Here is a 13,801-nt window from a genome sequence, read left to right on the forward strand (position 1 = left end):
TGGCCAAAATCTCCAGGTAGGCCGTGCTATCCATCTTCCCATGGATGCGGACCAGATGGCCAGGCCCCTTGGCAGAGAAACAGCCCCACAGCATGATGCTTCCACCACCATGCTTGACTGTAGGGATGGTATTCTTGGGGTCGTATGCAGTGCCATCCAGTCTCCAAACGTCACGTGTGTGGTTGGCACCAAAGATCTCGATCTTGGTCTCATCAGACCATAGAACCTTGAACCAGTCTGTCTCAGAGTCCTCCAAGTGATCATGAGCAAACTGTAGACGAGCCTTGACATGACGCTTTGAAAGTAAAGGTACCTTACGGGCTCGTCTGGAACGGAGACCATTGCGGTGGAGTACGTTACTTATGGTATTGACTGAAACCAATGTCCCCACTGCCATGAGATCTTCCCGGAGCTCCTTCCTTGTTGTCCTTGGGTTAGCCTTGACTCTTCGGACAAGCCTGGCCTCGGCACGGGAGGACACTCTCAAAGGCTGTCCTGGCCGTGGAAGGCTAACAGTAGTTCCATAAGCCTTCCACTTACGGATGATGCTCCCAACAGTGGAGACAGGTAGGCCCAACTCCTTGGAAAGGGTTTTGTACCCCTTGCCAGCCTTGTGACCCTCCACGATCTTGTCTCTGATGGCCTTGGAATGCTCCTTTGTCTTTCCCATGTTGACCATGTCTGAGTGCTGTTCACAAGTTTGGGGAGGGTCTTAAATAGTCAGAAAAGGCTGGCAAAAGAGATCTTTAATCCACACATGTGAAGCTCATTATTCTTGGTGTCTGAACTACTTCTTAATACTTTAGGGGGACCAAACAGAATTCTTGTGGTTTGAGGGGTTGAATAATAAATGACACTCTGAATTAACTTTTAACGTTTTTTAAAAAATAAAAAAATAATAAAAAAAATAAAAATTTGCTGCAGTGCATTTCCCACTTCCAGGCTGATCTACAGTACAAATGTCACAATGCCAAGTTAATTCCGCATGTGTCAACCAGCTAAATCTGCAGGGGGTTGAATACTACTTGTAGGCACTGTATGTATATATATATATATATATATATATATATATATATATATATTTATTTAAACATTCAAAACAGCACCACTCTTATTCTCAAGTTATGCCCAGTATTGCAACTCCCAATAATGAGCTATTCCTACAAATCACATTATAATGACGTACACATATATTTATTCATTTGTGTCAATATAATTATTTTAAATATTTCCCATTTTGCACATAACACCCCATTGAGGACGAACCTCCTGGCTGTATTTACCCATCAGCTGCATTGGAACTGTCCTGTAGTTTTAGGGACCCTGGTCAATCCTGCACAGTGCAGCCTGTCTCAGCTGGCATTCTGCCAGCATAGCTGTGCCATGTCTAGAATGGAGCCTCTACTGTGAGGGATGATGTCACGAAAAGGGACGGAGCCTCCTTCATTACACTGGGAGAGCTCAAACCAGGAAGCAGCAGTGTGGGTGTGCTGGTAACTAAGAGGAGTGACGTACTGCAGGATGGGGCTGTAAAAGAGGCTGAGAGGAGAGATATACTGTAGGTTAGGCTGTAAATACAGGGACAGAAAGGAGATGTATTGCAAGATTGGGCTGTGAACACAGGGCTGTAAAGAGAGATATACTACAGTACTGGGTGTATACAGAGGGCTGAGAGGATATACTGCAGGATGAGCTGTGTTTAGAGGAGACAGAAATTCGAGATATGCTGTAAAGGAAGGGCTGAATACATGGGGCTGAGAGAATATATTGCAGGATGGGGCTGTGTACAGGGGACTGAAAGGAGAGATATACTGCAGGATGAGATACATATAGAGGGAACAGAAAATAGAGATATACAGTAAAATGGAACTGAATACATGGGGCTGAAAGGAGAGATATACTGCAGTATGGGCTGACATTCCATGAGATGTGTGTGTTGCCACTTTATTGATGCATGTGACAGAGGATTATCTTCTGCTACATGCATCAACAGAGCAGCATTTGCAGTTTCACAAAACTAATATATATACAGAAGGCAACTAACACCACTATGCACTACCATTTGTGGAGGAATACAGGAGAGTTGTTCTCTGCTAGACCATTTTTCCGCTCCATACACTTGTAGTTTATTTAGTATATATATTTTACTGTATGAAGATTCCTTCTCATATTGATTGTTCTTTTCACCAGGTAAAATGGTGGAAGACTTCTGGGGTCCATCTAAGAAAGTGCTTGGAGATTTGAAGTTTCTAGACAGTTTAAAAGCATTTGATAAAGATAATATTAATCCAGCAATAATGAAAAGAATCCGAGAGAAATTCATCAACAATGAGGACTTCCAACCTTCTGTGATTAAGAACGTGTCTTCCGCTTGTGAAGGTTTATGTAAGTGGGTCAGAGCCATGGAAGTGTATGATCGTGTTGCAAAAGTGGTCGCTCCAAAACGTGAACGTCTTAAAGAAGCAGAGGCGAAACTAGCGGTCCAAATGAAGGAGCTGAACACAAAGCGAGCAGAACTAAAAGCCGTGGAAGACCGCTTACAAGCGCTGAACGATGACCTGCAAGCTATGAATGCAAAGAAGGCAGAGCTGGAGAAGAATATAGAGATATGTTCACAGAAGCTCGTACGTGCAGAGAAACTTATCAGTGGCCTCGGAGGAGAAAAAGATAGATGGACAGAAGCTGCTCGATTGTTAGGAGCGAAGTATACAAACCTCACCGGTGATGTCCTTTTGTCTTCAGGGACTGTTGCCTATCTTGGGGCCTTCACAGTAGACTATCGGCAGCAATGCCAAAGTAGATGGCTTGTATTATGCAAAGAAAAGAAAATCCCAAGCTCCAATGACTTCAGCTTAAGTACCACCCTTGGAGACCCAGTCAAAATCCGTGCTTGGCAAATTGCTGGTCTGCCGGTTGATTCATTCTCAATCGATAACGGTATAATTGTATCAAATTCCAGGCGATGGGCTTTGATGATCGATCCTCAAGGACAGGCCAACAAGTGGATTAAGAATATGGAAAAAAACAGCAAACTTTCGGTCATCAAGTTGTCAGACTCAAACTATACAAGAAGTTTAGAAAACGCTATACAGTTTGGTAACCCAGTCTTGATTGAAAATATCGGAGAAGAAATAGATGCCATCTTGGAGCCACTATTACTAAAACAAACATTTAAGCAACAAGGAGTTGAATATATTCGACTGGGTGAAAATATTATAGAGTACTCCAAAGATTTTAGAATGTATATGACTACTCGGCTAAGAAATCCCCATTATCTCCCAGAAGTGGCGGTAAAGGTTTGTCTTCTGAATTTCATGATCACGCCATTGGGTCTTCAAGACCAGCTTCTTGGCATAGTAGCAGCAAAGGAGAAGCCAGAACTAGAGGATAAAAAGAACCAACTCATCGTGGAAAGTGCCGTCAACAAGAAGCAGCTGAAAGAGATTGAAGACAAAATTTTAGAAGTTCTGTCCTCCTCAAAAGGAAACATCTTAGAAGATGAAACCGCCATTAAAGTGTTATCTTCTTCCAAACTTCTGTCTGAAGAAATTTCAGAGAAGCAGCAGATTGCCACTGCAACTGAGAAGGAAATTGATGACACCAGAATGGGATACAAGCCGGTGGCGATTCATTCATCCATTGCATTTTTCTGCATTTCTGATTTGGCGAACATTGAACCAATGTACCAGTACTCCCTGACCTGGTTCATTAACCTCTATGTACACTCCCTCGCCCATAGTGAAAAAAGCGATGACCTTCAGACCAGAATATCAAATATAATACATCATTTTACTAAAAGCACCTACAACAATGTGTGCCGGTCTTTGTTTGAGAAGGACAAGCTCTTGTTTTCTCTTCTTCTAGCCATAGGGATTATGAAAGGAGCAGATAAAATAGATGATGAAATCTGGCGCTTCCTCCTGTCTGGTGGAGTAGCCTTGGACAACCCTTACCCTAATCCTGCCCCTGAGTGGCTGTCAGATAAATCTTGGTCTGAAATTGTACGAGCTTCCAACCTCCAACCACTCAACGGCTTCATGGAACATGTTCAAAACGATATTTCAAAATGGAAGAGGATCTATGACTCCATAAGACCCCAGGGTGAAACCTTTCCAGATGAATGGCAAAAATTAACAGGAATGAATCGCATGGTTGTTCTCAGATGTCTTCGCCCTGACAAAATGGTCCCTGCAGTTCAGGAATTCATTGCAGAAAATATGGGCAAGACTTATATCGAGCCTCCAACCTTTGACCTTGCGGGAAGTTACAATGATTCCAACTGTTGTGCACCATTGATTTTTGTGCTTTCTCCTGGAGCCGACCCTATGGCAGGTAACATTTCTTCACCATCTTATCTCATTGACAACTTCTTAGTTCAACAAAAAAGCAACATATGTCCTTTCTAATGCTTCGTAAGGGTATCTGAATCCACTAATTTTGGAAAGACTGTCTGACAGTCTACTAAGTTATGGAACAACAAACTTGCTCCCTAAAAGTAAGACTTGATGGAAGAGAGTGTCTAATATGTTGGATTTTAACCTGCCCATTGCTTTCTTCTCATGGGAGAGGACTCTGGCTGTGGCTTGTCTCTTTATTAAAGGGGTTGGTTGACCATAGCATAGATTAGCATCTATTCACTCCTATCATCGGCGGTGAGACATTTTCCTGTCCATAACTCACTGAAAACAGGACAAAACAACTTAAAGGGGTTGTACGGCCTTAAGACTCAAGTCTGCAGTCACAATATGTGACTGCAGACTTGTGAGTCCTCACAGCACGCAGAGCCCATTGTCAGGATTCTCCAATGCCGAGAATGATTTGCATACATGCAATCACATGCCAACTAGAAGTGCGCAGCCTCGCTCAATACAAATGAATTGAGCGAGTCTGTACACGTCTAGTTGGAATGTGGCTGAAAGTATGCAAACCTCATATTTGTGGATACATGACCGCCCACCCCCAGCGCCGGCACCGGAAAATCCTGACATCTCACACTGTGCACGCTGTGACGAATCACAAGTCTGCCATCACACTGAGTGACAGCAGACTTGAGCCTTATACCTGGACAACGCCTTTAAATTTAAGGGGTTCTTTGCTCCCCGTCCTGAGAGCAACATAACGTAGGAACACAGACCGTAATTACAGCGACATGTCACTTACTTTACTGGGTGCTGCAGTTTTGATTAAAAACTGTTTTATCTGCTACAGATCTAGCAGTTCTCTGAATGCTGAGCTCTGTGTACCCAGCCGACACCACCGATTGGCATCTTTCTGTGTACACTGTGCATAGGCAGAAAGTTGTCTACCAATGGTGGAGGCGTGGTTGGACTACATGGCAGCAGGTTTAAGAGTCCTCTATTGAAAATCTCCTGCTGAAACAACTATGATTTTATAAAAACTACTCTAATCAGCCCAGTAAGAAACACATCTCTGGAATCAGGGTCTCTGCCCCTACATTATACTCCTCTCAGCTTTGGTGGTAATAAATTTGATGACAGATTTCCTTTATAGTAGGGTTTTTTGGGCTCAATATAAATTTCTGCAGTCATTTTATGTGACTGCAGATTGTACACATCGCACACTGTTAAGATTCAACACTGTCCAGATTCCCCTATATTTTTAGCTTGCACGGGCATTGATGTGACCGCAGGTATGCAATTTGTCACATACTGACCGCAACTCTGCAAAGCGCATACCTGCGGTCACGTGAATGTCTGCTTGAGCTTGAAATAGAAGAAAGTCCTGACAGTGTGCAAAATGCACATTGTCAAGATTAGACAATCTGCGATCACATAGGATTGGAAACAAAACAAAATAGGAGAAGAATAGGATTAACACGCAACCTAAACCACACAACAGTCAAAGCTGAAATCCACATAGGGTGACTGCAGAAATTAATGTTGAGTCCAGAAAACCCCTTTATGTACTGACCAGTCATGAAGGCTCAGATTAAAGGGATCTGCAAAGTTTTTTGGTATCACACATCACAGATTCAATGTTAATTTTGTGCAGTCATAAAAGCAAAAGAGTAATGGCAGAAGAAGAACACCCAGTCTCTTTTTTATTATTATTATTATTATTTATTTTTTTTCAGTAAAACTATAATTTTTTTTCTTTAGTTTTTTTTTTTTTCTGCTAATCCTTCCCCATCTGTTAAAGATATTCATGGTGATAAAAGTATGTTCACATTCTCACAGCTTGTATAGCAGGATGAGTTATTTTACATCTTGCCACCACCTACCCTGGATAACAGCACAATCTATATACAGTACCACTGTGTTTCCGATTATTAACCAGACTGGTTTGCTTGGGTTTACATTTCCTTACATAATAGTCCTTTAGAAAAAGATACCAATTTACGATTGAGCAATTTTTCTGCCCTGTGCCTTGTGCATGAATTCTTGGAACGGAAAGGTAGGTGAAACAAGAAGTTAATAGAAATGTTGTTCCATTATGGCTACATAAATTAGATGTATTGTTCATTAAAAGTACACATATCTGAAGAAAACCTATGCTGTTTGCAGACCACAGTTCCTTGGGCCCTCTTGAAGAAATTATTTAAAGAGACTCTGTCACCAGGTTTTTGCTACCCATCTGAGAACAGTATAAAATAGCGACAGAGACCCTGATTCCAATCATTGTTTTATCTGCTGCAGCTCTGCTAGTCTTCTCAGTGACGAGCTCCTGCTATGTAGTCCTTGATTTTCATGAGCTCTAGCTATCTCCACACCCCAGCATTGATGGGCAGCTTTCTGCCTATGCAAAGTATAAGCTGACAGTCTATGGTGTTGGCGGGGTTAGACAAATCATTATTGAGAGGACTAGCAGAGCTGCAGTAGATAAAACAATGATTGGAATCAGGGTCTCTGTTGCTACTTTATGCTGTTCTCAGATGAGTAGCAAAATCCTGGTGATAGAATCTCTATAAATAATTACAGCCCAGTAAATGACCTAGTGCTGAAATCAGGGTCTCTGTCCCTATTTTATACTGACCTCAGATTGGAAGGCATAGACTTGATGACAGATTCCCTTTAAGGACCCCCTCTCCATATATGTAGAACAGACATGATGATTTTGATCTAATAGGGAATTTTTGATTCTTCCCATAAATACACTTAAAACTAACCTGTCAGGTGATTCATGCTGCCCAAATGGCGGACAGCATGAATAGCAGCCTGACTACACAATTGCAGCCAGACTATTATTCTCTGAAATGCTCTGGCCTTTCAGAGAAAAATCTACTTTGAATATCCGTCCGTGGGCCTAGATTAGTCCAGCGCAGCACCCACCTTCCCCTCCGGCTTCTTCCAGCGCTGCTAGAGGTGATTGACAGCTCTCTCCCTATGTACATGCAAAGGTCAATCACTTGCAGTTGTGCGGTGAAGAGCTGGCCAGGGGCGGTGCAGGACTGGTCTGGTCTCCGGCTATGATCCACGGATGGATCTTCAAGGTTTACTTCCTTCTGAAATGCTGTTTCAGGGAATAATATACCTGGTTGCAATCGTGCAGCCAGGCTATGATTCATGCTACATGCAGTTTGGGCAGCATGAATCACCTGACAAGTTCCCTTTAAGCGGTGATGCCCAACTGGCAGCCTAGGGGACAGATGCAGCACCCATGTGCCAGGTGTGCTACCCTCAGAAGAAGGCAAGTTTGTATTTTCCTCCTTCCTCCCCAGGATAATGATCAATGCATGACCGTGATCAAGGCTCCTGTAGGTTGAGAGCTTTTCCCCACCACGGAGTGCTGCCCTGTTTTTCTACTCTGTTATGGGGGCACTCTGGTTAACCCTCCCATCGTCACAATTTGTGTCATGTGTAGATTTATGTGAGTTTTATTCTCTATTATTGGGAGTACTGTTATTTATTTTCCATCTCCACAACTTGTGTCACGTGTATATTTATGTATGAGTTTCCCATATCCAAAAGGTGTGTTGTCTCTGCACTAATGTCTATATATGTGCTTTTTATATGCTTGCTGTCTGTGTTCCTCACTGAATGTAATGATTGGTTCAAAACTGACATCACTTGCGGGGGTGGTGCTGGTCTTTGCTTTTCCTGCATTTCCTGTATTCTTTTTACAATGAGCACTGACAGTGCGCTCGTTACTTCTGATCAGAGTCGGCAAAGGAGTGCACTGTCACTGTGCATATTGCACAGTGATAAGAACCTACTGAGCATAGGTTGGAATTGACAACCGGCACATGGTCGGTAGAGCAGGAACTAGCTCAGCTCCTGAAACAGACGTCACTGATGCCGCTTCGTTTCAGGGAGGAGGCAGAGTCTGTGACAGTGACTGCAGGCTCTGCTCCCTGATGACATCCTCAATGAGTATTCTCAAACAAAGCATCATCAGTTCCTTCCATACAGTATACATAGGCCAAGCTTAACATCGTTCTGCTGCCTCCTTTGTTATATTACTTGTCTTTAATATGTTTGCTCTTAACTGAACCCCTCAGGTTTATTAAAGTTTGCCGATGACCTCGGCATGGGAGGAGAAAACATCCAGACCATTTCACTTGGACAGGGCCAAGGGCCGATCGCAGCAAGTATGATCAGTCAAGCCATCAAGGATGGGACCTGGGTGGTCCTTCAGAACTGTCACCTGGCCACAAGTTGGATGCCATCCCTGGAGAAAATATGCGAGGAAACAATTGTGCCCGAGAATACCAATGAGAAGTTCAGGTATGGCAGCGTGCGGCAGAAAGCGATTAGCTGGGGACAAGCGGAAGTTTACCTTCCTAAGGAACAATATCCTCTCGGGTATCATCCATCATGTGCTTGTCACAAATAGATTACTGATAAGGACATGAGCAAGAAAACATAAAAAGCTTCTCTCACAGCCGTCATACAAATCATCAGCGGGGGGAGACGGATGGAAGCGGCAATGAGGATCTAGAACAATCCGGGACGGACATGACGGTTTACCCATCACTTACACATCACATTCCCTTCATCCAGTCCATGTTCCGCATCTTATGATCTGCTGCCGCCAAAAGAAGCAGAACCCTTAAACCAGTTTGGGATCATATAGATGGTCTGTAAATTCTTCTTACTTATTAATCCAAAAACACACATAAGGCCCCATTCCGGCTTTCGATTTTAATCTCATACGTGAAAATTTTTATTATTTATTTTTTTTCTTTCAGTGTGTTAGATCCATGTTTGTCAAGCTGTCAGGTTTACTATCCGTGTTTTTGTAAAAAGTTATAGAGGGTTTTCAAAGTGTCTCTCATCTAGGTACAAATCGTTTTTTTTACATATACATTCACTTGGATGGGCGAGATTCATCCGCAAATTGAATCAGGAATGTACGTGCTTCTATTTTTTTGGGGGGGGGTTTTGTGCACAATATATCCACAGAGAAAAAAAATGGACAAGTGACCAGCAGCGTAGGCTGCAATGGATGAAAAACACTACTAGAACACTGCAAGAATGACACAAGTCTGAATGAGGCCTAAGAGTGAAATACACAACACTGTATCCAGCTTTGAAGTGAGATAAAGACACTTACTAGAAATCTGCAGTACCCGGTGTTTTCCTCTTTCTCACTCTGCACCTCCCTCCTCATCCTCCCCCCACCATTTCCATAGACTTCAATAGGCAGCTGTAATCTGACACCTCAGGAAGTTGGCACTCTGTTTTATCTTAAGCAAGATGGATTTTAGCTGTAATTTCCATATACTTCAATAGATAGCTGTAATCTGACACCTCAGGGAAGTGGCACACTGTCTTGCCTTGAGCAAGATGGATTTTAACTGTATTTCTGAGCGAATGATGAGTTCAAGGGGGAGAAGTTGCTTATAGGTGGAGAAATACCCATATTTCTCTCATAAGTTATATTATAAAGTTATATTACACTCATTTGTACTATTGCCACTTTGTCGTGTCTTGAGGAAGATTGATTTTAGCTGTAATTTCCATACACTTCAATAGACAGCTGTAATCTGACACCTCAGGGAAGTGGCACTTCATCTTGAGCAAGATGGATTTAAAGGGGTTGTCCACTACTTTTACATTGATGCCCTATCCATAGGATAGGGCATCAATGTATGATTGGCCGGGGTCCCGCACACGGCCCCCCCGCCGATTAGCTGCTATTAGCGCCGGCGGCGGCCGCCGGCCGGAAGTGCTCGTCTGCGGGGCTCCGCCGTCAAGTGGTAGTGGCCACCGCGGTGTACTGCACATCCGCCTCCCATTCAATTGAATGCGGGACCCCGGTCGATCATACATCGGATAGGGCATCAATGTAAAAGATTCTTTAAGTTGTATTTGTGAGTGAATGATGAGTTCAAGGGGGAGGAGAAGTGGCTTATAAGTGGAGAAAGAAGCATATTTCTCTGAAATTATATATTATAAAGTTTCTTATACTCATTTGTCCTTTTGATTTATGCAAAGTTTATGGAAACGACAGTGACCATTTTAAGTCATTTACTTATCTATATTTATGCGTGACTTGTTATCCTGTTTTAAAAAATTCAGAGTAATTGTTGGAGACATTAAATATTCATATTAATCCAGGAAAGCTCTGGGAAATGTTTAGAATTTATGTAAATGTTGATATTTGGAGGAAATGTCATTGTATTGTGGTAGAAACAAGCTCCGACATTGAGCTGCGGTGTGACAGCTCCTGATGCAATGTAACGCTTCTTGTTTCAGGCTATGGCTGACGAGTTATCCCTCAGACAAGTTCCCAGTCAGCATCCTCCAGAACGGCATCAAAATGACCAACGAACCCCCAAAGGGCCTTCGAGCAAATTTACTGCGGTCATATCTGAATGACCCCATATCTGACCCTGTTTTTTTCAGCAGCTGCCAGAAACCGGAGATGTGGCAGAAGCTCATGTTCGGACTCTGCTTCTTCCACGCTCTTGTCCAGGAGCGACGCAATTTTGGCCCTTTAGGTATGACTTACATATGGTAAAATATGATTAAAAATACCCTAAAAAAAAGAAGAAAAAAAATTGTGCCTTATTCACCTTCCCCAAGTCCAACGCTGAGTCTCTGCTGCTCCTGGTGTCTGTTATTGTCTACAGCTCTGCAGCCAATCAGTGAGCTTACTGACTGGCTGCAGACGTCAGCACTGCAGACAATTCCAGACACCAGGAGCTGCGGCGGAGATACAGTGCCGGACCTGGGGATGGTGAGTAAAGCGCATTTCATTTTTATTTTTTTAAAACAAACAGCAGCCGAGGGAGAGGGGTTTTCTGTACACAAGGGTATGTATTTACCTTATTCTTTTTTTTCACATTACATTATTATTATTTTTTATGTAAATGCAGTTTAATGCAGTGATTTTCCGGACCAAACTCTGCAAAACAAAGTTGAAATCATTACCCAGTGACACCAAGTCATGTCACGTGTCTACTGGAGTCACGTCACATTCCTGATGATGTCAGAATCTCTCGCCTCCTCCATGCTTTATACTGCAGGCGTGCTTATTTTTTATTGTTTTCCTGTTTATAAGCAGGAGGCCATTTTTATACCTCCCTCCAGCCCCATAGTAAGTCAGTGCAGGCAGTCCTGATCACCTACAATGGTTAGATATAACCCCTTACATGCCTCATTACATTTTACCTAGTGATGTAAATTCGAGAAATATTATTTTGAAATGATAGAAATTTCAGAAATAACTAATGATACTTCGGAATGAACTGTGCGCAGCGTTGGTTAATTATTGCTATGCCGTAGAAATCGGCCAGGGATTAGCGGTAATTACAGTGCAGATCCATACATTAGGGCGCTGGAGCCTGTACATGACAGCATGGGATTGATCTGTTAGTCACAGTGTATTAAACATGGCTGCATTAGTCACAATCATCCCTGGGAATGTATATTCACTGCAGGGAAAGCACTGGAAAAGCATTTGGCCTCTTTTTTTTAATTTTATATGATTTTGTGCATTGGAAAAGACTGATCTCTACTAGCCCCCAATCACTCCCACCCAATCATCAAATGCCATTTATATTAATGCTGTATTCCTTTGTTGCAAAAATGCCTTTACGCCTCCTAAGGCTCCAGGGTCCGGGTACGACTGCACCTCCTGCACCCCTATAGCTACACCACAGATGTAAAGGGGTATTCCAATCACATCACCTATCCACAAAATAGCTTTCTGGATGGAGGTCTACTTACTGTGATCCCCACCAATTGTCATAACAGGAGACTTTGGTCCCGCATTCCCCCCAGCTCCAAGCATGTGCCCTAACACTCCACTCAAAATCTATGGCATTGGTGAAAACAGTGATCATTCAATTGATAGAACTGAATGTCTGATAGGGCTCATTTGAGGGCATCTTAAAGGTAATATCTTTCCAAAAATTGCCTATTGTTTAAATCAGTTTTCATGTTGAATGTTTGTTTTTTCATTACGGATATATATATATATATATTTACTTTTCATTTTTAATATAGTTTTCTAAATTAAAAAAAACTTCCAACTTGAACACTACTCAATATTAAGCTCTTACCTCCTGTTGGGCACATGCACATTAGCAGCAAGAAACTGACTTCATACCCTGTTTTTCTGTATAGAACCTCATGCCCTAATCTGGGCAAAGGTCACTGTGAAGGGAGAGGGAGGAAGTGAGCTGTGACATCGCTTATTGTGATTGGAGAATTCTGTGTTATCTACTATGTATTAGTAGATGAGGTGTTACCTGTCATTGCAATCCTGTCTGTGATAATAATGACTACTGAAAAGTTTTCTTGGCTATTAGCCAGTGTGAAAATTGCAAGATTTCAGATTTTTGTTAAATAGTGATATGGAGATGGAAAAAAAAGTAAAATAATATAGTCATTGTCTGATGAGTCATGATGACACATTCCTTTTAATAAATGAGTTGTTAGGCCTCAAGCATATGGCCATATTAATGATCTGCCAGATATGTGTCCATGTAGACATGCAGCGAGTATTGGGGAGGGGTCTTATTTCTCTTATTTTTGCTTTATAGGCTGGAACATTCCATATGAATTCAATGAGTCTGACCTGAGAATCAGTATGAGACAGATCCAGATGTTTCTCAATGAGTATGAGTTGGTCCCATTCCAGGCCCTGACTTACCTGACAGGTAAAATATAATTTACATCAGCAGTTTCCTCATATATTACATATAAAAAAAAACTGAGCAAAACCTACATGTGCTTACCCAGAACTTCACATTCTATCCCTGGTTTCTATCACTCCGATGAATCGCACGACTTGTAAGCGGCACCCTACTCAACGTGTGCACCGCTCTGCTCCTCCCAGGGTCTGACCATCACACTGAGCTGCCTCTTGCAGACACTTCCAGCACTACTACTACTCCCTCGTGTTGTAGAGAGTCTCCATCTGGCTATAGGGAGGCGCGGCCAGACTCCTCTGCAGGAAATAGTGATTATAAATTCTTGCAGAGTTCTTCTTCCCTGGCCTGTCCCCTTCCAGCAGATGGTATATTAGGCAGCTCCTCCCTCTACACCTTGCCTGAGCTGAGCTCCTAGTTGCCATTTGCTCTAGTCCCAAGTGGACACGTCCTAAAAGGCAAAAACATAATCAAGATATCTTCAGATCATGCGGTAAACCAGAAACAAGACCCACATATAGGTCCCAATTCATCATTGCTGTTTCTCCACTTTTCTGGAGTAATTTCCTCCCTTTTAGTGGCTTTTGTATTGACACCTTATTCTATACACGTTTTGCTTCACTTTTAATATCGCTTTTCTTTTTCTTTGTTACGTTTTTTTATTTTTCCTGGACAACTTTGCTTATTCAGATGTCTTAGACAGATTCATGAAATGTGATTGATACCAAATGTCACATTTTT

At 42.4% G+C, this 13,801-nt stretch overlaps 1 protein-coding gene across 2 annotated transcripts in view; it reads left to right on the top strand.

Annotated features, from left to right (window-relative positions):
* Window positions 1–13,801, top strand: part of DNAH3 (dynein axonemal heavy chain 3) — a 487,274-nt gene that overhangs the window by 453,057 nt on the left and 20,416 nt on the right. For both annotated transcript variants that reach the window (XM_073647962.1, XM_073647963.1), the window contains exons 52-55: window positions 2,191–4,332; window positions 8,459–8,684; window positions 10,659–10,903; window positions 12,953–13,069. In XM_073647962.1, the coding sequence (XP_073504063.1) occupies window positions 2,191–4,332; window positions 8,459–8,684; window positions 10,659–10,903; window positions 12,953–13,069 (2,730 nt within the window). The remainder of the gene's footprint in view (window positions 1–2,190; window positions 4,333–8,458; window positions 8,685–10,658; window positions 10,904–12,952; window positions 13,070–13,801) is intronic.

The sequence above is a fragment of the Phyllobates terribilis genome, unplaced genomic scaffold (genome assembly GCF_046119375.1).
Source record: "Phyllobates terribilis strain yellow unplaced genomic scaffold, ASM4611937v1 Scaffold_9__5_contigs__length_417890890, whole genome shotgun sequence".
In the NCBI taxonomy this organism is placed as follows: Eukaryota; Metazoa; Chordata; class Amphibia; order Anura; family Dendrobatidae; genus Phyllobates; species Phyllobates terribilis.